Source organism: Aethina tumida, chromosome 3 (assembly GCF_024364675.1).
Source record: "Aethina tumida isolate Nest 87 chromosome 3, icAetTumi1.1, whole genome shotgun sequence".
NCBI classification, from domain to species: Eukaryota; Metazoa; Arthropoda; class Insecta; order Coleoptera; family Nitidulidae; genus Aethina; species Aethina tumida.
The window spans coordinates 23,383,370-23,409,687 of record NC_065437.1 but is presented as its reverse complement, the minus strand read 5'-3'; the positions used below and the strand labels follow the sequence as shown (position 1 = coordinate 23,409,687).

The 26,318-nt window shown below is 28.3% G+C and overlaps 1 protein-coding gene and 1 long non-coding RNA gene across 2 annotated transcripts in view; one reads left to right on the top strand and one right to left on the bottom strand.

Annotated features, from left to right (window-relative positions):
- Positions 1-49: 49 nt before the first annotated feature.
- Positions 50-894, bottom strand: LOC109608685 (uncharacterized). The gene is made up of 3 exons (XR_002192312.2): positions 775-894; positions 441-575; positions 50-352 (listed from the first exon to the last, which is right to left on the bottom strand). It is a non-coding gene; the product is annotated as an uncharacterized LOC109608685 (long non-coding RNA).
- Positions 895-6,800: 5,906 nt separating this feature from the next.
- The window catches only part of LOC109608684 (synaptic vesicular amine transporter), a 29,261-nt gene continuing 9,743 nt past the window's right edge, over positions 6,801-26,318 (top strand). Inside the window, exons 1-2 of the mRNA XM_020025205.2 lie at positions 6,801-6,967; positions 22,092-22,324. Coding sequence (XP_019880764.2) covers positions 22,189-22,324 — 136 coding nt within the window. The 5' untranslated portion in view covers positions 6,801-6,967; positions 22,092-22,188. The remainder of the gene's footprint in view (positions 6,968-22,091; positions 22,325-26,318) is intronic.

Sequence of the window (26,318 nt, the reverse complement as noted above, 5' to 3'; positions counted from 1 at the left end):
GTGAATATGAATTTTTTTTACAAAGATTGGATATTAAAATTTCCACGTGTTACTTCATATCAAATATTTATTTATAAAAGGATATCCAACACATAAATTTTACATAATAAAAAGTACAAAAAAATAAAATACAATAATACATATATAACAAGTCAAATTGGAAACATCACGTCCAGCACGATAAAAATTGTGAAATGCTTGTCTAACAGCAGCCTTTTCTTGGTTTACATTTTTTGACTGGTCGACAGGGACCCCTCATCATACAACAGTCCTCGCTCGAACTACTATCGTATGAATCTGAGTCGCTTGATGAGGAAAATGAATCGTAATCGCAGCAGCTTCTACGTGGAGCCTTAAAAATATAATTAATATACACATATAACATCCACTGACAATTAAGTAACTCAAATTAAAATAAATTAACATTTATTACAACTCACCTTCTTTTTAGGTGCAGTTTTTTTAGCAACCGGATTTTTGCCTGTTGTTTTTTTCGCCAATGGTTTTTTGTCTGATTTTGCCGTTTTCGGTTTGGCCGCGGCCTTCTTTTTGGTTGCTGGCTCTCCACAAGGCATCTGTAAATTTATGAATGCGTTTACAAGTTACAAAAATTTAAAACGAATTATGTTTATTAACATTTTAGACGCCATAAAGAATACTATCTAAGACTGCCGGTGTTAAATTATAAAAGTTTCTAATAAAATATACAGAAAACTTGTTAATATCACCCTAATATTATATGTCACATTAATGAAGAGAATACGAAATACATACCTTGGAATAATTTTATTATTTTCTTAACGCTGCTTGGATTAAGACTGAATGTAAATCGACAAATTATTGTCGAAGAAAATGTGTGTCCAAAAAACTACCTTTTTTTATTTAACATACACTAACGTACAATATAGAACAATTGATACAGTATTATACAAATAACTAGTTGTTATTCATTTTGCATATGGATTTTGATGCCATTTTGGAAGTGGACATCAATTAGAGAAGAGTGCTAAAACGGAGAACATAATTAATTTTTATTTTCGCACTCGAGAATCCATTAAAAACATCATTTATTACTGACAGTGTAATTTACGCGATGAATTGCGATTCTAATGGACCCAAAAATTAAAATTTTTATATAATTTAATACGTTATGAATATATTTAATATAAGTAAACAGAGAAGTGTGCAATTCTCATGCGACTAGATGTTCAAAAAATAATAAGACACTTTCATTATAATTTATTTCTCTAGAATAAAAAAAAATATTATCATAATCAGCAAATGTATAATACTCTCGTATGTGTGATATATGGGCCAGGTCCACTTCAGATGACTGGGGGAATGAAACAGGATTTTTAGTGGTTTTCCGTGTCACAATTGGTTTTCCCGACACCGGATATCATCCCAAATCCCTGCCACTTGGTCATGTGCGATATTTCTTCACAGTTCTCTCCGCTAATCTCATCGCACTCACATTCCTGAATTTATTGCGTATGAACACATGTTTGTACAATGTACACATGAAATATGTTAAAAACAAACATTCTCAGCAATAATTACAAATTAGTAGCCATTCATAAGATTTACGGATGTGATCAGTGAACAAAATGAAACTTCTTTTTATTTATGTGATTTCTTAGATAGTACATTCGATAAATAAAACTCCCTGAAAGGAAACATCGACTTGCAAAAATTCCTACAAATTTTCGAACACGTCCGATCAAACTCTATCAATACAACGTAAGAGATTTGATAGGGCTGAAATGCAATCTGTAAAAATAAAGCTCTTTTAAAACGTGTTTTACCATTGGCAAGTCCAATAGAGTAAACGGCTCAGTAAGTATGTAGTGATAACGACTAGACACTCGTGCTTGGGGCACGGTTTGGGTAATAAAAGTACATTTTCTTCCGATGCCTCGAAAAAACTTAACAAGGAACTTTTACTGCACAATTTAATTTTTAGGCGAACTCCCCATTTTTAACTAGGCAGGAGAATTCGCGAGATTCTTGCGAGTTTTAACGACGGACTAAAGTTTTTGCTTTATAATTATTGGAATAATTAAAAATGATTTATAGACAAAAGTTTATTATTATTTTAAATTGGTAGAAGGGGGTAATTTATTATGAATTTCATGTGTTTATTTGTCAATTTGGTATTTTTTCTATTTTATTTGATAAATTGATTATTTGTAATTTAACTGATAGTTCTTAATATTATGTTAATATAATAATAGTAATAATAATAATAATATATTGGTTAAAGTTACACCAATGTTTGTTTCGTAATTATATACTCTTTGTATCAAATTATTTCAGTGTAATCTAAATATACAGGTCTTTGTTATGTTGGAATTCTTTTAATATATATTCTAATTTATTTTCTTTTAAATTTTAACACTACTTTTATGAAAGCAATAAAGTTAATGTTGATCAGAATTGTTTACATTCATATGATTCTGACGATTAATTGTATATTTATTAACATACACAACAATATAACAATTATTCTCCCATATTTTATTTAACATTCATCTACAAAATTATTGCTATCCGTGCTTTATTTTTTCTCTTCCTACTTTGTTAATTTTCTATAATTTAAATCTTATATTATTTTTAAAATTAATAAATATAAATCAATTACAAAAAGAATTATAATAATTAATAGAGTAGACAAGCCTATGATTGTCGTAAAATAATAATATTTTAGAGTTAAGATATAAGGAATACCAACATTTGATTCTCACTTTGTTTACTTAAACGTATACTTTAAATCTCATCGTTATTTTAAACATTAATAAATATGAATCAATTAATAATAAAATAAAAATAATTAATTTATTACAACTAACAAATATTTTTATTTTTTATTTAACATTCATCTACAAAATTATTGTTCTCCATTCTATAGTATAACTCTTATCGTTATATTTAAAATTAATAAACATGAATCAATTAATAATAAAATAAAAACAATTAATAATCAGAGTTGATAATTCTAATGAATAACAGTTTCATGATTGTTACAGCTAAGCTAATAACAAATTTTTCAAAGCTCCAAACATTAAATAAAATTGTAATTTGACAATTAATTGAGCCATATTTAATACAACTAATAAATATTCTATTATTTAAAATTCATTTATAAAATTATTGCTATCCTTACTTTGTTAACATTCTGTACTTTAAATCTTATCGTTATTTTTAAAATTAATAAATATGAATCAGGTATTAATAAAATAAAAACCACAATTCTAATGAAGCTTTCAATAATATTAAAATTTTACTGAATATTTCTTTCTACAAAAAATTTCATTATGAATTTAGATTAATAATAATTGAATACTCTCTATATTTGAACGAAGTCTCGAAATTGAGCTTGTGAAATAGATTTCGTTGCAGCATCCCTGAAAACACTTTGGAAAGTTATTAAATAGTAATGGCCGCTATTAAATCTACAAATGAGAATTAATTGAAACAAACTAATGCGTCGGTTATGTGCTCAAACATTAATTAATCATAAAACGAAATAGATTATTGTCGGCGTTAATGCATTTAAACAAATTAATTGATATATTGATTTTTGTTTTCATCGCGTAGCGCGAAAGCGCTTTCCAATTCAATTTGCAGAAGTCCTTGTGGTAAATTGCTGTAGATAAATTCTGGTGCGCTGTATGGCCGCGTATTCGTCCCCAATGAAGGACCACTTGAAAGTCAGGTGGTCCTGTCTGCTCTCTTGACGTCTAAATTGCACCAATTTGAACCACAATGATTCGACGACAACCGAAGCCAGTGGAAGCGATATGAAAAATCCATCCAGCCACGATTTTTTTCAATTAACACCGCTCAAGTTCTGAAAGCTTCCTTAGGAAATGCGCTTAACTTTATTTGTGAAACTATTTGTTTCTTGCTTCACAAATCGAAAATCTAAAATAACCTTACACATTCTGGACTTAATATTCAGACACTGAAAATTTCATTTGTTCCTCATATATCGATTTTGTAGTCCGCCGAAATGAAATATGGGAATAGTTCGTTAGCAATTTGAAACTGTATTTGCACGCGGGACTCGATGTTAAATATTAATCTTACATATTTTCAACGATCACCTGTCAATAAGCAGAAAATCATTAAACGCGTCCCATCCGAAGGGGGTGCTTATTGCTCGTGGTGTAGGTATGCGTGGAATTCCTAGACTACGGGCGCCAGAATTCAATAAAGACTCATCTCGTCCGGGAACGATGAAATACCCATGGATTCGCTCTCATTGCTAAGTACAATGAATACGCGAAAGTATGCCAGTAATAAAGTCATTTCATTGCGGCCCACCGACGCGTCCCTTGCTCGTATCAGGGTTCCGTTCGGACGTAAAATGGAACAGTACAGTGATGGCTGAGTTAAAAATAAGTGCGACGATAATATTTCTTTAATTTTATTTATTATCAGTATAAAATTATTTAATTTGATTAATATTATTTGTTTTTTATTTTTTAAGTAACACCATTCTGAGTATTAAAATATACATTTAATATTTTAACTAATTCATCATTAAAAATGTTCATTTTACATGTTACATATTGAAACTCTAAATTAAAAAATAGAACTAGTATGTACTTTAAAAATATTGTATTGTAATATTCTCATTCACAAACTCATTGTTTGTTGTTTGATTGATGTTGGACAGAGTCACACTTATTTATGTCATTAATATAGAACATAAACAACATTGATTCCAGTATTGAACCACAAAATCAAAATCTATTTATTCAATATTGCACTATCTATTTTCTATTCTATTTTCTTTAAATTAAAAAGGTGGTCTTGTGACACTTGCTGAGTAAAATTGGTTAAATGTTTTCAGAGTCATGATGGATTCATAAATAAATTTCCAATAAAAATAATCAAAATATTATATAATAACCAGTGAAACTATGAGTTAAAGAATATGTTAATCTTAGATGTAACTATTTTATCATATACTGTCGATTTAATTATGTAGATGTGTTGCAATTATATCTATACTTGATTAAATAAGACTAGAAATAAATTGTCTAGGGGCAAATCAATAATATATTAATTTAAAATTTTCTTAAGAAAGATTCAAATTTTGATCCTAAATATATCACTCACCTAAGATAGAAAACTTTTTCTTTCTTCGTAAGTTGTTAAGTTTAAAAATTGACACGTCTAAGGATATTTTATAAAAATTCAGATTTACTTAAATCTACTTTTTTATTTTACTTTTTTTTACTTATTTACTTAAATCTACTTTTTTATTGTTGCTAGTGTACTGTGAAGATAATTTTACCATGAATGAAGGCTAGAAATAAATTATGTAAAATAATAATATATTAATTTGTAATTCTATTTTAGTATATTCTCAATACAGATTTTTCATTTTGAACCTAAATATATTTATCACTCACATAAGATTGAAAACTATCTCTAGTTGTTATAAAAGTAGGTATAAAATCACACAAGAATATTTTGTAAAAATCCAGATAAATTAATTAAATCTACTTTTTGTACGAATATATATATATATATATATATATATTAAGCATACAAAAATCTTATTATTATATGTGGTGAAGATGATATGTAAAAAATCTTGTTTTATTTTATAAAAATGTGTATAAATACTGTTAAAAATTTTGGTGTTTTTACCATGGAATGAAATCATTTAACTTTGGAACAAATGATTCAAGTAGTGTGGAGGTGTTTTAAAGAAACTAGTAGTCCGGTTGAACAGCATCCAAATCACGCTGTATAATAACAATTCGGGATCGATATTTGGTATTATCTGCTCGAAGACCATTTTTTCATAGAGCTCCTGAGTTACTGGCGGAGTTACAAGAAGCATAAAATGTAGTTAGCTAGTCGAGACAATGTAAGAAGTAGATTACATGAAACCATTCAACATTCTAGAAGACCAATAAGATACCCACCTTTTATTAGAGGCAATTGCAGAGCAAGATTGTAATGGTGTGAAGATTTACCGACGAATCCCAATTTGGTTTTCATCCAGATTTCCGTCGAATGAGTATTTAGAGAGGATGTCATATACACAATAATGAATGGGACTAATCTTGTTTTTCAAATGGATTTTAAGGGTATAACCATATTAAACAAACGTTATACAACTTTTGAATGATTAATGAGGAATGAGGAATTGAGGTTTTAACATGGCCTGCACTATTACCAGATTAGAGTAGTTATAAACAATCAGGCAAGATAAAATTATTTTTGGTTAATTTAAACTGTGTTTATACGTTTATATTTTAATTTAGATTAATTAAATATCCTTAAACTTTCTTGTACTTGAAAGTACTTTATTTTGAATAACACTTGTTGATTAGACGTTTGGTTAAAATGGCAAATTTAAAGGGGATAAATTAACAGATAATTTTGTGAGATGCAATAAATATTTCTCAATCTGGTGTTAATTTGAGAGTGGGGAGACTATTGTTTAAGTTTTTAGCGGTCACGGGATGCAAATGTTCAGGTCACGATTGGCAGGAAGAGCTTGAGACCGCCTCGGAGCTCACACACGAAAGTTCGGAGCCAGTTAAGTGGCGGCACAAGACCTGAGGCGCAGCCGGTCAAGTCGCTAGCCCCCCGTGGGGGCGCAATTACATCGGAGGGGCCCCTTCAACAAGTGGCCCTCCGTGCCGAAGCGGCATGCGTGCGGCGACCAATGGCTTGGAGTTGTGTGGGCCGGCGGGGGTTGATATCGGCGGCCTGGCCCCGGTGAGGCCAGTCGGCGCGTGGTCGGCTAGTTGGTGCGCAATCGCCGGAGGTGCCCGCGGGAGGACATCGGAGTACGCGAGACGCGAGTGCCGGCTGCGGCGAGTCAGAGGCGACGAGCTCGACGAGGCGGCAAGCGACGCCTGGCGCCGGCCCGCCGCCATGGAGTAGCAGTCCGCCGCGGTCCCGACAGTCCAACGCCGGGGCTCCTGCACATCCCCATGTAAGTACCCCCCCATCTATACAATAGTGGAGTGGCTGAGCTTTGACAATTGTTCGTGAATAGTGGGGGCCCACTTCAATTCCTCTCATTGGTTTCAGTACCAGGGTATCTTTACGATTTTTTTAATTTTTTTTTTTTTTTTTTGGAATTGAAGTGGGCCAACTTAACTTACGCATATTTGTATTTATTTATTTATTAATTTTAAGATATAAATGCAACAGGTTTCTTTTGCTGTTGTTGCGAAGTGATAATCACAAACCCGAATACATGCTTTATTTTTAATACCAAAATATTAATTTTTTTTATAATTTTTAAAATTTTTTTACTTAAATACAATAAATTAATTTTATATATTAAATTTATATTTAATAATCTAAAAAATTATTAAACAAAATAAAATATTATAATTTTGAAAATAATTTTTGGTACAACTATTAAAAGAATTTTTAAACTCTTTTTTACTCAAATACAATATTATTTCTCAAATTTATATTTTATAATTCTAAAAATTATTAAATAAAATAAAATATTTTAATTTTTAAAGTATATTTTGATAAAATCATTAAATGAATTTTAAAAATAATAAACTAATAAATTAAATTTAATAAATAAAAGGTGATAAATACAATAATTAATTTTATTTTTCAAATTTACATTTTAAAAACTAATTTTTTGTAATATTATCATAAAGATTTAAAAATGTTTTTTACAATTATATTAATTTAAAACTTTAGAAGTATTAATTTTTAATACTCAATATTTATTAAATGTTAGATTAATTATTTTAGATTTTTTTTAAAAATTTATTTGACTAGATTATAAAACAATATTATTTCAATGTACACTTTTTATACTTTTATAAAATTAAAAAGTAATGAAATTGAATATACTGTGTTTCATGATTTACACAAAGCATTATTGAATTTATAAATATCTCCCAATTAAATTACCCAATTATTTTATGTAAAAACCCCCTTTGATTAAATTTTATCCGATTTTTATAAAACAGACACAAAGCAATTATTAACAAGTCAGTGCAGCGTTGAATCTGATTTAAAAATCGTAGCGACACACGAGTATTTAATTGTGCTCTGCAGTTTTAATGACTAATTACCACCTGAAACAATTAAAATAATTATAGCGGAACGGTGCGGGACAAATGTTAAATGAGATTAATATTCAGTCACAAGTTGCTTCGTTTCAACACGTGTATGGCCCACGTCAAATTACTTGAATAACACACGATTGCACCCTTGTTGTATAAGTACCTAGTTTTATGGTCGCATTGGGCGTAAAATGGGTTACGGTGTCAAGATTGTAGTATGTTAATTAATTTTTTATTTGAATTTTTAAGGAACGCCAAGTTAACAATTCAGTAAACTCTCCCAAAAAAATGTTTTATTAAACTTTTCCATAAGAGGGATGTAATGCATTGTCCCTGTTACAGTAAAACCACCATAAAGAATACTAATATTTTTTCACTAAAAAGCGGCATTTAATTTTTTCTACACAATCTTCGCGCATCCGCCATAATTGTAAATGTTGAACAACATAATTTAATATTTTAACACAATGTTCATAACTATGGAGACGGAACCTAATAAACTTTTCAATAACTGTATTTTTTCTATATCAGTTGCACATAAAAACGGAGCGTAATACACACGACAGTAAATAACGATAAGGGGGAGCTCGGCAGTGAAATTATCACGGGAGAAAACATAAAAGAAACATGTTAGCGTAGTTCGACGGTCGTCAAACGTTGATTTGTACAGATTTAGTGACACACATTTCCAACCAAGCCGAATATACAAAGTTGTCTGTTGGGTGTTTGGATGTTCGACCCCTTTGATTATCGACGGATGAAATCGAATTTACGTCGAATTATTTTTAGATGTGGACCCCCTTTTCGTTTCAAAAACGTATATATACGTACGACTATTCAGATTCAGTGACGTGGGCGCTATAATTAACTAATTAACTAACCGAAACTAACAATTTATGACCAAGTGATGTTTGTTTTTGACGTCGATTGTATATGGGTCTCTTTGAATTAATTGCAAAGAGGAAATAAATTTCATGGAACTGTATGAGATTGTATAATATTATATTGTATTGATATAGATATGCAAAAGCATTTAGTTGTAGACACAAAGAACATAAAGGACACAAAGGAGGATTCAGTTATTCAAACAATACTTCTTTTGAAATAAATAATAGAAATTCATGGGATAATAAAGTATTGAATAATAATTTTAGTTTAGTGCATCGAGAAAATTTAATTAGTAGTACTTTATGTTTAAGAATGAAATAATTATTGTGCTTTATTTGATTTTATTTGCAAATTATAATTAACTACTTTATACTATTAGTTTATAAAATGTTCAACCAACAATAAAAATGGGTATTTTTATGAAACTTTATCTTAAAATAAAGGTTACATTCAAGATATTAACGAAGCAAAAAATTATGTAAAATGTGTAAATTCATTAATTTATATAGCTAGTATTATTTTTTGCTTTATAAACGTATGTATTTTAATTTTCATCCCTTTTACATATTCCTTTTAAAAGCAGTTAAAAGTTATATTTATATTTGAACGTATATACCAATTACGCCTTCTTTTTTAAAGCTTAAATAAAAATGATATTTGACAAGTAACAAAAAATTAAACTCCTTATAATAATTGAAGAAGTAATGAAAAATATTGGCTTTATAACCAGATAAAATCCAGATTTTAAACAATAAATAAGTAAAAATTTAATTCAGAAAACAATTTAAAATTAAAAAAAAAAAAACACTTTAAAGGTTACATACTTGGAACCTTTAAAGTAAATATATAAATTAAATATGCAAAACATTAATTTTGAACATTTTTATGAAAATATTTTGCCTTCTTATTTTCTAAAATTATCTAGATATTTAAATCAATTTTTAAAATAATTTTAGCGAATATTCACGAAATAAAATTGAAAATGGATAATTTTTTTGGGAAAAACACACAAATAGGAAAATTAAAAATATACTTAATTTAGTTCACTATACAATGAGTAAATTGTTATGTTATTTACTAAAAAACTTTTTCACAAGGTACAAAAATATATAAATAAAATATGGATTAAAATTATTAAAATTTTGAAACGGAATGTGCCATATAATACATTTTATATGAAAATATTTGTCTCTTAAATTTTGTAAAATTATACAGATATTTGATGCAATTTTCGTCATACAATTTTGGTGAATAAAATATATTAAAGAAATTTTACTTTTACAATTAAATTTTTTCTATAAAGCGAAATCCAAATTCAAACTATTCAAAAATTCTGTGTTCATGAATTTGCAGCCTAGATAGATAGTTTCCAAGCAATTCAGACTAGCTCAAATGCCGATTGTGAACTTATTTTGGCGAATGGGCGAATTCGGAATATGAGTCTAACATTTAACATTTCTAACACATAAATTGTTTTCTTCTGCGTTGAAATAAATATTGTCATTATTTGATTAAATTTCCGTCGAGTGTATTTCTGCTTTTTAAGATTCTATGGACTGAAATCCAAAGTTAAACTATTTAAATATTAATTATATTATAATAAATTTGCAGTCTAAATAAATAATTTCCTCTTTTATATTTCCTTTAGTCTTTTAAGTTTCTTCTTGTGTGAAAATACAAATTTTCATTTAGCTAATTAGTTTTTGGGAAATCCAATATGATTTCATTGTAAATTTTCAATGTTATTAAAACATATCATACAATAAAAGCCCTTTAATTAATGCATCAGATTCGACATAAAACTTAAATAAACATGTACAGGTTAATTACATTCGATGTTGTCAGTTCACAAATCCCAGATTCAATATTTGCGAGCACATATTTCCTGATACGGGAATACCTTTATCTGTTTACATTCGCTTCAGCCACGCGTGTATAAATCTTTCCCTTTAAGAAACCGACATGAAATACCTATTAATTTACATTAAAATAAAAAACAATAAAAAAATAATTTCGTTAACACACAGCTACTACGATAACGGTCTGTCAATAAGCAAAATGAAAATGCGGCGTTATGAAATGAAAAACAAAGGGTACGATCTTTGGATCTGAAAGCAGGAAATTAAAATCTGAAACGTCTGTGCGTGAGACGAAATTCATTTTATGACGGCACAAGAACAGATCAAAGGATGCGATGTGAACACTGGAAAGTAAAATCGGCTTCGCACTCGTAAAATATAATTTACTTTGCTAATAGTTGGTTCCAAAGGGATGGCCAAATTGCGACTGAACCCTTTGACTTTGGCCAACATTCACGTCGCACTCGTTCAGTTCATTTATGCCATATAACAAAATTGAGAGAATTACGTCTGATATTTCTTCATGTACTCGCACCGACACTAAATTGATCCGATTTGCCATCGAAATAAGTTAAATCGGAGGAAACGCTTAACAAAAATTTGATCTCCGCCGGATGAAATCCGGACGGTTAGTTTTTGTGTCGATCGCGGCGGCATCCGTTTCGCACGAAATCATAATTGTGATTCGCGGACGGTGCGGTTCGGTGCACACGGTTTGTCATTGTTGTGGGTGCGTTATTGATCCGTATTTGTTGTCCCCCCGAAAACTATTTCCAAACTCCTTCACATCTTTTTCGTACCTTTGCCTCCTGGTCGCAATTTCCGTTCGACGATAAGTCGATTTATTAGAATCATCCGCACATAAAATCGACGGTTCCCTTTCGCGAAATTCGCGCTTATCTTTGTCAGGAAATGCGGTCGTCAAATTTTACGGTTTCTGTTGGTTTACTTGACAAATGTGTGACTGATTGCTGGTGAAGAAATTGCTTTTCCATCTTGCCTATTTTGGAATACAACTTATATTTAAAAAGAAAACGGGAGACTTAACATAAATCCCTAAAGTACTCAGTAATCTTACTAAGTATTACATTTTTTAGTCGTAAATCTTTTATATAATTGTGAACTGTTAAAATAATATTAATTTATTATTTTAATAGCTAACTGCTTTATCTTATTCTATAATATGTTGCACATATTTTCCTGAATTGAACTGGCAATACAGTACCAGTCATAAAGTAAAGCATCAAATTTATGTTTTAGAAAAAAAATTCCAAATACATTTGTTTATTTAAATTAGTATATGAAATTAGAAACAATATTTAAACTTACCTTTTGACCAGTTACATGATAGTAGACGCAATAGAAAAAACAATAAACATTATAGGTACTGCATTCAATTCAAGTAGTACAGCTCATATTTTAAATATATTTTAATAAGTTATGGCCACTACTGCACATTTTTCTAATCAGTATTTGGTCAGTCCTCTATTTAACCTAGGAAAATCCAAATTATCTACTTCAAAAGACCAAATCTTCATTTTATTAATTCAGCAGAGATAATTTAACTAGCCATCTTGATGATATTGTCCGATTTGTAGTTAAACATCTGTGTGACTTAAAGACACCCTGTATTTAATTTAGTTTGCATCTCTCAACTTTAGTTTTGGTCTGTTAACCCCGAGTCTACGCCGTATTAAATTAATAGCCGAATTTTACGAACAATTGTCGATGCTATTTGAAAATTCCGATTATCGATTAATAATAAAACCGCCTAATCAATCCGTTCGCATCTTCAAAAGAACAATCAAAGGAGAATATTAAATAAAGTAATAAAATTAATTTCGAATAAGAGTTAAGCTCCGAGCTCGAGCATAATAGGATTTACGAGGGCTGCCGCAATCGAAGAACGACATTGTAGGAAGCTTATTTTTTTTTATTTCTACTCTTGGTTTTGTCTTATGAAATTGATATTGCACGGCATTTGATTTAAGAGTGATATAAATCCATCTGAGACCGATGCTGCGACTGAAGGAACCGAAATCGCCTGGAATATTATAAAAAAAATTACAGTGTATTTAGGTTGAATCAAATTTTAGTGGGTATTAGATTTTTCTTAATTTTAAGTCGGTTCTTTGATTTTCATTTTTAAGTTTAATTTAATCATAATATATTATTAAAAAAAATAGAGGAACTGGACAAGTAATCGATAACAGGATATCTGATGAAAATAGTTTAAGGAATGAGAGAAGGAGGTTAGTGAATGAGGATTTGTTTGGCTGCAAACCTGCAAGAAAACTCATCACCCATAATTTCGTCGATCCTTATGCCTATAGTATAATTGAACCACCATCATGCTTCACTGTGGGTAGAACAAACTTTTAGGTGAGTTTTAAAATTTAGACTTATCACTAAAAACTATTTGTCCCCACTGTACTATGGTCCAGTAAATGTCATTCTAAGCAAGTCAAAATTGGACATTTTAATAGAAACCAGGGGTTTTCTTGAAGGTATGAGGTTAAACAAATCTCTATTCATTAACCATCTTCCCACAATCCTTGAACTAATTTTACCAAGTCCTATTTCTTGACTTTAATTTGAATTGATGATAATATTGAATTGTTTTTTAACATTCGAATATCAAGTTTTTTGAACTCAAACAAATTTTACCTACTGGCAAGCCTCTCTAAATTTTTTAATAATACGGAAAACGATTGACGAAGTAGGCAATATTTTAAAGAATAAAATTGGATTGACCAGTTGCATAGAAGACAAAACAATAACAAGAAAAACAACTCTAGGTACTGAAATTCTATTCAATATATTTTTAATATATTTTAATAAGTTGCTATAATTATGCCCACTACTGTATATTATATATGATAGTATCAAATAACATAAGTAAATTAAATTTTATTTTAGCTGTTTATATTAAATAAAATGGTTATGGCTACAATATTTTTAACATTTTAAAAAATTGCTATAATAATTGCTCGTTATAAAATTTAAATTTCCTTTATACATACCACAAAATAAAAATAAAACGAATATATTTAAGTTGAAATATTTTTGCATAAATACAAACAAGCACATAAAAATTTAAATTATATTTCAAACTTTATAATTATAATATGCGTGATTTGCCTGGTAAATTCGGTTAGATTCTCCGACGTCAGACTCCCCAGTGATTATATACATAGGAAATACCGGCTTCTAAATTAATGCACCGATAATAGATTTCCGTTCAATACATCATATTCCACGTGGTGAAATGTGATTCGGGCCAACATCGCGTTGCTAATTCGTACTTCGTCCAAAGAATTACGACTGAATAGTCACTATCAACATCTCTAATTGCGTAAAACGGAGTCCCGGGAGTCGGAGCAACAACCATCTGCTCGCATTCAGTAATCTAAATCCAATAAGGCGAATAAAATAAAACGAACGTAATCTTATCAGAATCATCCAGAACATGTAAAATGTGTTGCATCCTATTTCAATATTATTACTCTCGCGCGGATGATAATTTATTTTCAATTTGTGCCGAGACTGGGGGGTAACGTTCAGCTGCAGATACATTTTTTTTTATTTTTCGGAATGGTGAACAAATATTTTTCGCAAAACGTTTCGATTTAAGTTGTCGATTGTAATTTGGGACGCGTTGTTCTGTTCGTGAAATTTAGTTCGCACACATGCACAAACAATACATTTTAATGTTTAGGATGTATAATAATGGAGCAGCAGTTTCCTTGTTTGCACATTGTTGACCGATATCAAATACGTTAATGTCGACACTAAAGTTATTGGCGCACTCTGTTTAATTCAACTGAGTTATTTATTGTTCTGGAAATAACATTCAATTTGTATGTTGGGCTCAATCCGTCAGGGCTATATTGGCGTGTTGAGGGTGAAATTGTTGTGACATAGATGTTTTCTGTGAGACACTAAATACTACATTATTTTCAAATACCGGTACCAAATATTTCTACATTAAAAAAAGTAATCTACAATATGTTGTTGAAATTCTATAAGGAAATTCATGTCACGAAAAAAAAAATGCTGGCTTCAAGGAATTCAGATAAAATCGTCTGATACACAAAAAATTAGGCAAATAAAAATAAATATTTTTTTAAATATTTAATTTTTTGAGAATAATACCATCCTGTAGCTAAAATATAAGAGATTCATATGAAGGTTTTTTTAAAATAAATCCCAGAATTGTCCTTAAATATTTTACCCTACTCTATTATAAATGTGGTAAAATGTAACGCTCCATCTGAAATAAAATACGCTTGAACATCTATTTCGCGTTCTCAGGAAAGACTATACCGAAAAGTGCAATAAATATTAATGCGCAAAAATTGCATAAAAATTACACTTCCATTTCCCCGGTAATATTTAAGTGCATGCGACACAATAAGAGTCCAGTGTCCGAAATCCTTTTAAAACCTGAAAGCATATTATTGTCGACGGCGCTGAAGGAGAATGACGAATCGCGTCGGGATTAGAACGGAGAAGAATCCGAGCGTAGTAATAACAATCCATTTCGGGATTTGGCGCGAAGTGGAATATCCACGAGTTTTAAGGACTGGTCGCTACGATTGTGTCGTTTCGGGATTGCCGATCGGCCGGACGTGACGCGAATGGGGGCATGCTAATCTGTAAATTATTTCAATTTGTGTGTCGAGGGGATGAGACGTATTGAAAGAAATGAGGGTTGCAGGTTACCGGGGAGAAACGAATTAAGAAGTATGAGAAGAAATTTTCAAATATTATTTAATATTCAACGTACAAATAATATTAAAAATAAATAAGTCAAAAACTGAAGGTAATGAGGGAAATCATTTAAATTAAAAATATTAATTTAATTTTATAAAATTTAAATATTAAAAATAACTATTATATTTAAACTTTAAAATTTAAAAAACTAACTTAGAAAATTAAAAAAAAAATAAAATTACTATTTTAAATTTATAAAATTTAAAAATTTATACTTAAAAAAGTAAAATTTATCTGTTAAATATAAAAATATATGTATATTTTAAAAAATTAAGCTATAAAAAAATTAATATTAGCTGTTTAAAACAAAAAAAAAATAATTTATTAAATTTAAAAAAATAAGCTTACTAAATTAAATTTAAATCATAAAAAAATATTAATTTAAATTTATATATTTTAAAAAATTTACCCTCAAAAATTAGAAATCACAAGTTAAAAAAATCAAAATTACTAATTTAAATTTATATAATTTAAAAATTTAAGTTTAAAAATTAAAATTTATCAGTTAAATGTAAAAAATTATATATTTTAAAAAATTAAGCTTTAATTAATTAATTAATTAAATAAGGCTGTAAAATTTTAAAAATTAAGCTTTAAAAATTATAAAAACTACTATAATTAAATTTAAATATTTTAAAAAATTATGTTTAAAAATTAAATATATCTATTATATTTAAATTAAAAATTGAGCTTAAAAACTTAAGAATACCTATTAAATTGACATCAAAATTATTAAATTAAATTTATAAAATTTGAAAAGATAAACTTGTTCAAAAAATTAAAAAAATATATTAATTTAAATTTGTAAAATTTATAGAAATATTATTATTAATAATAAATAAATAAAAAGCCATGATTTTTTAGACATTACACACATTGGAAGAATTTGTATTATTTATTTCTTATTCGTATATAATATAATTATAATTCATAAAATTTTTTATAACCACTTTTTACATTATATAATATATTTTTCTCAAAAAAAAAATAATTAAACAAAATTCGAGATATATAAAACTTCTTACTACAAATAGAAAATTATTTTGCCTTTAAAATGTTAGTACCAAATCAAGATTTACAATATTAATATAATTTGTGATATATTAAATTATGTTTGCAAAACTACAACGATATATCTGGTAAATTTTGAGATAATTAATATTGTTGTAACGGTTAAGTTAATAATAATAAAAATACTAATAAACCAGGCATCTATCTTATATTATATAATCAAGTGTCTGATTTTTACCGTTTATCAAATAAATAATAAAAAAGATATTACACTAGAATCAGTAACGTTTAAAAAATTTGATATCTGTCACTTCTTTTCTGTCTGGCTTGAAAATACGCGTAACGGCCAAAATCAACCAATTTAGGACACCTTATGCATACAAAATGAAATTTTACAAAACTACAAAACACGACAATAAACACTTCCACCCCATTCCTCGACTTCACCTCTATGCACTCGTTTATTCAAATTGACAGCGTGGATTTTGTACTCGACACACATATTAAAGTAAATGTCGTCGAGAACAACGCATTCATCTCTCATTGTGCGTTCCATTCCTACAGACGAAACAAAGGCTTTCCGCACTTGTCTAATGTCTCGTTGGGAAAATGCAGGTACAAAAACTCGAAAAACTCTCGGGAAATAACTGAAATTATGAGTGAAACAGCGGTCTAGTGGATTCCAAATACCATTAGTGTCCGGAAGGGAACAATTTTAAAAGCTCTGTTGCAAGCGTACAAAGAAACTCAATGTTTCTTAGTAACTAATCGGAATCGCATAAGTACATCACACAAGTTTTTCAAGTAGGTTTTTGTAAGTTTTTAACCGCTATGCGTCTATATGAACTATTATTAAATTTTAAGGAAGTTCAAAGCAAACAACCGCGAAATGCAATTATGGTTTAAGAAAGATATTAAAATTCAACCAGTCGAAAAACGAAATAATTTAGATGCATTTTTCTTGTTATATTGCATGAGCATTATTAAAATTTTAGTCCTTTTGGCCCAAATTACCATACTTACATAAATTTTAATAAACAGAGAAATAAGTAAATTTAACTTTTAATTTAGCTGCAGGTCGTACTCATTTAAGAACTACATTTAAATACAGACTAAACCGAGAGTGATTCATTAATATTTACATCTTGAAAACACTCGTTGTTAAAATGTGCTACTCAAACTTATGGTAATTTGAACACAACCCCGTTTCACTTAATTCAATTAAAGAGTGGCAATTAAACGGTTTTATTTTTGGAGTAGTTAAACTCTCATTTATTTTATGGATAAGAATCAAAATACGAATTAACCGTAGATAAGGCGTTGTAGGAAATAAGTAGATATCATAAAGTCACTGCATATATTTAATGTGGCATGTTTATTAACCATAAAATGTAACTTAATATGGCCTCTAATTGAGTTCCATTATAAGAAAATCTTTTACTTTTAGACTTATAACTTAATGGTAGGTAATCTATGTATATTTTCCCAATCTTAATTTTCATTTCTACATATGTTTTTTATTTTAATATATTTTAATTACATTTAGAATATTTTTAGTTAATTTTTGCTTATATATAGTAATAGTTTTGCCTGAAAATTTTAGGTATACATTATAAATTTATATGTTTAAATAAAAATATATAAATTTAGCAAATATACTATGCATATTTTCACATAGCTCTAATTGAAACCATTCCCTAAAAAACTATCAGAGATAAGAAATTTTAAATATAAAAAATATTAAATTCTTTTCCTTGAGCTAGAAGTATTGTTAACTTAATAATTTAATGTTGGTTTTATTTTCCCAATAAATGTACAATCGCATTCGCCACTTTTCCAACTTAGAGTAATATGTAAAATGTATGGTAAATTTAAAAATCATATTAAAATCGAAGTAACAATTTTTAACTCAGTTTTAGTACAAAGTAGCTCAATAGGTTAGGTTCTATGTATACTATAATATAAAAATTATTTTCTGTTACCTACTATTAGAATCATTATTATTTTAGAGTTTTTTTATAGTTAAAGAATAAAAAAGAATTTATTTAGAGGAAATCTATAATATAATATATTGTCTTTGATTATTTTATTAACTTACGTAATTTAAATGATAATCTGTTTTACATTAACAATTAAAAATGAGCAAATTGTGCATCCACCATTTTTCAAATTATTGTAATATAAAACTTAAAATGTACATCAAATTTAAAATTCATTTTATAATCGATAAAACATCGTAGTAATTTTTTATTTACAATTCAGATTTAATGAATAGTTCAATAGATAGGCAGTAAAAACTACGTATACCATAAAATTATTATCTATATTATCCACCAATCTACTACAACATGTTTGATAGTTAAAAAATGAGAAAAAATAATTGGTGTATTTTTAGTAATAAAATAATAATAGTGCATCAAATGTATTGCTTTTTAATATTGCAAAATAAATTTAACTGATTAACTGTTTCACTTTTCCAATTATAAATATACAAATGCGCATTCGCCATTTTTCAAATTTATATAAAATGTAATAAAGGTCGAGGAAATGTCATCGTAACTTTTATATTTACTTATGTGGGTTTTAAAGAATAGTAGCCCAGAATATGAACAACATAAAACTATACATATCATAAAAATTATATTCTATTTGCCCATCCATTCATTATATTTTTTATATTCAAAAATTTTCTATGAAAGAAATAAGTACATCAAATACATTTTCCATTAAAAATTTAATTAAATTACTTCTTTTGATGAAGTAAACCATCTCAAAATATCAGATAGTGACTAGTGATTAGTTTAATTAAACTGTGTTTACAACTCAATTCAAATCAAATATATTTTCCTTGCGCGTGTGTGTTGGAATGTTTAGTTTAAAAAAATGTCTCAATCTTCTCATTGTATATAACAATTTTTATTGCACTCAAAGAATTTATTAATAATAATATGAATGTTGAAATAATATACATTAAATTTTCCAGATTTAATTATGTTTTCAGTAATATTTACTAATTAAACACATATTTAATAAAATCTAAATAAATAAAAATATGGAAACAGTATATTGAATTTATAATACCAACCAACATGTTTTATATCGTTCATTTATATATGCATTTTAATATATTAAATAAAATTTTTAATAAAAAATAAACCTTAAACTTTAATGTTTATTTTAATTTAACATGTTTTGGGTTATCTATGATTATAGTATTAATATGTTAATTGTTTGTTCTAGTTAAAATCAACATAAATTTGTTTGTACAGTAAAGTCTGTTGTTTAAATATTGATTTGTAAGAATATCAATTTTTTTAGTGATGAACACATGTAACATAAATGTAAATGTATAAATGTAAATTTTTTTAGAATATTTAAATAAATCGATTTTAATTTGGTAATTACTCATTACTAGAATTTAAACAGCAAAATAGCATTGAATAGATTTGCTTTTTAAATAAGATCACAATACCTTTTGTCGTGTGAGAAGCACGTTAATATTAATGCATCACAGGGTTCAATAATGAGACCAATGTAGTTTGTGTGCTATGTTAATCACATACCACAAATACGTGTGAACCTTCCAACTATTCTGAATGTAGATGACACTTTTTTTATAATTATGAGCTTAAAAATAAAACAAAATGTGAGAGGTATGTAGGAGGTGAATTTCTGATAAGAAGAAGGGTTTTAAATTTTAAATTGCTTATCACTTAATATACACTGAATATCTCGAAACCTCATTTAATAATTTAATCTTTTGACTATTACATTTATGTATGTTTATCTGCGCTCAGTTTAGATTAATTAATTTAAAGATGTTTAATATATGTGTATATTATAATTTAACTACGTATAGTTCTAGACTCTATATTAACTTAATTAAAACACTATATACTATGTAAATTCCAACCTAGACTACCCTTTAAACACAGACATTATTGTAATTAATTATGCTTTACAAAGAAATGAGCTCACTGAGTCAATATAAATTATTTGCAAACGGGAATGGTATACATTAATTAATTCTGAATTTTCAAATCCAATAAAATGGATAAAACAAAATTCTAATTTTCGGTGATCGAAATTAAACACAAGTTAACATTTAAACAAGTCCTCTTTGTAAGGACGACGGAACCGTAACGCGATACCCAAACGGAAATTTTAATTTGTCGACATTATCAAGATAAAAACAGATTTATTTTCGGTTCCCGTCCGAAATGTTTACTAATGAAAGACAAACATAAGGGAAACGAAGTGAAATATCTGTCTCGTTGAAGCGAAACCGTACATCATATTTTATAACGTGGCGGTTCCAATGCATTTACATAATCACTTCGCTTTCAAGAAAGGTACCGAAACAGTTTTTAGCATATTTTCCTCTTTATAATCTGCTGGGTAAATATGAGACGGTGATAAATGGATTTCGAGCGGAGTGAGTCGCATCAAAGTTTGGACCGTTCACAATTAACCACGTATTTTACTAATTTATAAAGTGTATGGTATTTATTAAAATTTAAAACTTTTTTAATACATTAATAACAAGTTGGCATGAATGCTATTCAAATTAATGTCAACCTCAAATAGCGTTCTCATTTTTGTTATAAATAACAAGTAAAACGAGTGTAGATAAAATTTTAACTACACTAATTAGTTTTATTTTAGCATCGTATCTGAAATTCATTAATATACTCTCTTCTAGTCAAAGATAAACATGTTTATTCTAGTTTTTAAAAGATGTAAATAATATACAAATTGTTTTTCAATACTTAAATAGAAATAAGTTTTTTAAATTTTGAAAAAAAAGGTAGTCATTAAAATTATTGTAATTATGATAAATTATTACAACAAATACAAAAATAATTTGTTTAAATCATAAAATGTCTAGTTATCTAAATAATAACTGAAAAATATCAATATAACATTAAATTATTTATAATGCTTTTGAATTATTTATTTTTTATTTAATAATTTTTGGTAACGTAATTCCTGTAAAATTTTATAAATTTGCTTTAGGTGCTAACTTTAGATAAAAAGTTAAAAATATAATATATAAGAAATGTATTTTAAAAAGTTTTAAAAATAACGGATAATTTTACCTAAAGTTAATTATTAGTTTAATTTTAATTATAATTTCAAATATTATTAAATTTATATTATATAATTTATCGAGTGTGAGAGTATCTGCTGTCGTCATCAGTGCTCACTACAAATGTTGCTAATATTATTCAGTGCGGTTGAAATAAAAATTAACAGTTGATAAATAAAATAAATAAATAAATAACTGTGACATTAAAAAAGAATTTAGATGGACTAGGTCAATCAGTAATTTGCAATATACAAGGTGATTATAAATTTGAACAACCTAATATCATCATTAAATCAATGCTGCATAATATTTTTTAATCCATGTTTTAAATATAAAATTTATGTAAATCAAATTATAAAATAATGAAATTTTAATTGATAATTTTATTGTTTTCAGTGAAAACCAACATAATTATAGAATCACCACTTGTAAATATAACAAGTAACAGCAGATAGTTCAGAAGAAGAGAAGTGTAAAAACTAAAATAACCGAGATGACGGTGGTGAACGAATGGATGTCGGGCACCAGCTTTGGTGGCTGGGTGCAGAGATGCCGGGAGTCGCGCCGCCTCGTTCTGGTCATCGTCGCCATCGCTCTTTTGTTAGATAACATGCTTCTCACCACTGTTGGTAAGTTACAAAATCAATGTTATATTGTGTTCACATTTTTTTAGCTTACATATTAGATAAATATGAAACAACAATGGAAAAGTATATAAATAGAATATATTGTTAGTGAAATAAATAGATATTCAATTCAATTTAATTATTTTTTGCTTATATTTAAAATACGTGGAATTGTTTTTAATATCGGGTAATTTTAATCATCAGTATTTCCAATTTCGGCAGTGAATAAACGACTCCATTTGAACGCCACATATCGATGTAATATAAATACCAATTAAATTTCAATTTAACCAGCTAGCAGTGTACAGTCGAATGTTTAAATGGGCGTATACAAAATTAAAAGTACTCTTCACACATCACTTGCAGTGCTTTCCATTTACGAGGCCTCCGACAAATCATTAGATTTTCACCACTTGACCTGGAAAATGAGTGGGAATTTCTGTATTTTTACTGGGTATTTTTATTTAGTCGGAAACGGCGCAACGTAAAGCATGTGGAATTAGTTTTGCAGGAAATTATACATTTGTGCTTCATTTGCCTGTATTTCTTTTTTTCTATTTTTTGCGTAGGGATGTTAAAACTCAATTACCTCTTTGAGGGAGTACAGTTCATCATTTTTTCTAAAGTTAAATTTAAAATAATATTGTGGCCATTTACGTGTGGGATAAAATATTGAAATGAACGATTAAAATTCCGGAGATCCATGCAAAACGGAAGATTAACCAAGTAACGGCCAGGGATTGTGCAAGTTGCGATTTGTCAATACATCGTCATAAATTCATGTGGGTGTGGATCGTTTTTCGGCCGAGCATGGGGCCCATCATCTAGATGATTGCTCAGCCCCGGGTATTGCATTAAACATGAAAAGCGAGCGGTGGCTTTTAGAAGTTAGCCAGGCGATAATTTTCGCCGCGGCATCGTGTGTCTCACGACACCCAGCTCCCCATACCGACTCACCGGTCGGCTTTTGTGCCTCGACCCCTTTGTCACGGCAAATGTTATAGCCCATATTTAAATACGATGGTGTTTGGTAATCTAATAATTGCAGGCATCCCGTACCCAGGGATTATCCAAATTGAATTCTGACTGTGATCGCGTGCGGCCTTTGGTCCATGGCTAAGTGCAAACTTCGTTGGTATTTGGAAATTTCATTTCGATTAGTTGAAGCATTAAATGAAGTACTTGCAATAAGGTCCGCTAAGCTAATTTAAGTTCAGATTTAGAACCGGCTGATTTTGAAAATCGAACTAAAGGAAAAATTTACCTAAAATAAATAAAAATAGAAATATCATAAAATTTCGAATTGTTGGACTATCAAATCAAATACTATGTATTAATATTAATTTAAATACATCACTCAAGTATACATTCTTACGATTAATAATTTTAAAGACTTTATCTTAAGATATTCTATATTTAAATCAAATATTCATTAATTCTATAGTTATAAAAAGACAAGCTTCTCAATGATTTAATTTTATATTAACATATTAAATCAATTTGTGAACTTACTGATTCTAAACATTTTCCTCTTCACACTCAACCTATTTAGGAAGTCATTTCGATTAATTGGACTATTAAATAAAGTACTCAAAATAATATTATCCTAATTTAAGTACAAGCATTTGTGTATGCATTTTCTAGGATATTCATCAATTATATAACCATAAAAAGACAAAAAGTTCCTCTTCACACTCTTTAAATGGCTCACCCGAGGAAAAAATCTAACTACTTTAACCAAAATGTCAAAAGATTCATTTCGCCTAGTAAATCAAGTTAATAATAAGACAACTATCCCAATTTAAATTAAAATACTTCACCTAAGTATACATTTATTTTTATTTACATTTAAACATCAAGAATTTGTCTCCTGATATTGAATACTTAAAACTTATATTAATCAATTCCATAATCATAAAAAGGTTTCAAATTGGGGTCTTCTTATTGGATCAGATTTTTTCTTTTCCAATCACATTTAAAATTGTTCCGAATTGTTCAACAATTAGATAGCCATTTACACCTTCAATTTCCTCGTCTCTAATTAACTAAGTAATTAATCGAAGGATTCTTTCAAAAAGTCCTTTTAAAACGCCATCAAACGAGTGGAAAAGCTAATAAAAAACTTGTATACTCTCACCCTATTATTTGGAAAATGTAGCGGACATAGACACGGAAGTTTAATTTACGCCTTCGACGACGATAAATCATTTTTTTAAGTATACATTAATTTAATGCATTTAATGTGTTTCGTTTTTATATATTTCATAACTTGGTTGCATCGGTTTATCTGGTATCACGTAAAATTCACATTATATAGGAAGCAATAGTAAATTCTCTTAGTAACAAAAATTCCTATTTCAATTATAAACATATCAGTATATTTTATTTTGACTAACATTTTATGTTGTAAAGAATACCGTTTTTATTCTTTTTCCATGAAGTTTGGTGTAACTACAGAATTATAAAAGCATTTTTAAATACTTTGAAATGAATAATAGCTGGAAATTCTTTTTGAATACTTCAACCTTGCATAGATATTGTGCTTAAAAACAGACAAAAATGTATTTACTAAAGTACAAATTTTATTTAAATGCGGAATGATGTCGAGTTTACCTTTCTTGCACGGAGTGTAGTCCGCATTTTAATTGTGATTCTATTACTTTTTAACTTGAATTGTCTACATTGCTGGAGGTAAACTTGACCTACTTAACGATTGCATCTTGTTAATGCTGTAAAATTTTCACCGCACTGAAAAGTCCGTTTATTAGAATTTCATTTCGACAATGTACATCCAGCTTATAAACCAAATTTATATGGAGATTATGGAATTTATTTAGAACACGGTTAAAAGATTTTTTTTGAACGATAATTCACGACGAAAAACTTCCAACGGAGTCTGAAACAATATAAAATGTAAATGCTTAACTCACATTAAAAGTTCTCGATGTTTGCCGGCTATATTGAAATAAGGTCCAAGGAAAAACCGAAAGAACCTTACAATCACTTTGTATGCAAAGTATTTTAATTGCATTTTTAATTAAATTTTATGCGGATTTTTACCCCAGGTCTATATTTGTTTTGGATATTGTCTAATTAATGGTATACCAGATATATTAATAATATAAATTGTTCTTTTAGTATATTCTAAATTTCTCATAGGTAAAGTATTGTGGCTGTATAAAACTGAGTATATAAAATTTCATTTTTATCTCTTCAGGTTTTCATATAATTTTGACCGTAAACATTTTTACATTCTCAATAAAAACTTGAAGCATAATTTTGCCAGGAGTGTATTACAAAAATAATTATAATAATTTATCCTAAACAAATTAAATCTTTTGAATTCCTCAAAACTAAACATTTTATGTAAAAAATATTCTTTATATTAATATGTTGAGAATTTCTTATAAATGCAATTTTATTGCTATATATATCTTTTTAAGTTTTCATATAATTTTGATCATAAATATTTTTACATTTTCAATAAAAACTTGAATCACAATTTTGCCAGAAGTGCGCTTCAAAATTAATATAATAATTTATCCTAATCAAATAAGCTTTCAACTTCAATGTTTGAACTCTTCAAAATATTTTACATAAAATAATTAGTAAAAATATCATAAATATTTAATTTAAGGGTGTCACAAAGCCGTTGGTATTTGGTACCATCTTAATAAAGCGTAACAAAACAGGAAGTAATAAAAAGTTGATATGCCCTTTTGAAATTAGTCCCCCGAATTCATAAAATGCTGCACCCATTCGGTAATCACACCCACCCACTCTTTGTTCAACTTTGATTCCTTTCAAATAAACTATAACGTCCTTAATGCGATAATAAAGCCATCCATAAATTTTGCTTTCAGACATTGCCCACCGATCATCATATTTTATCTAAAACGTTTGATGGAGATTGCGTTTTAGGACTGAATAAAATTCTATAATTTAATGGCACTTTATGTTTCGCACAGTGAATTGCGCCATTATGTCGTCCGGGCCA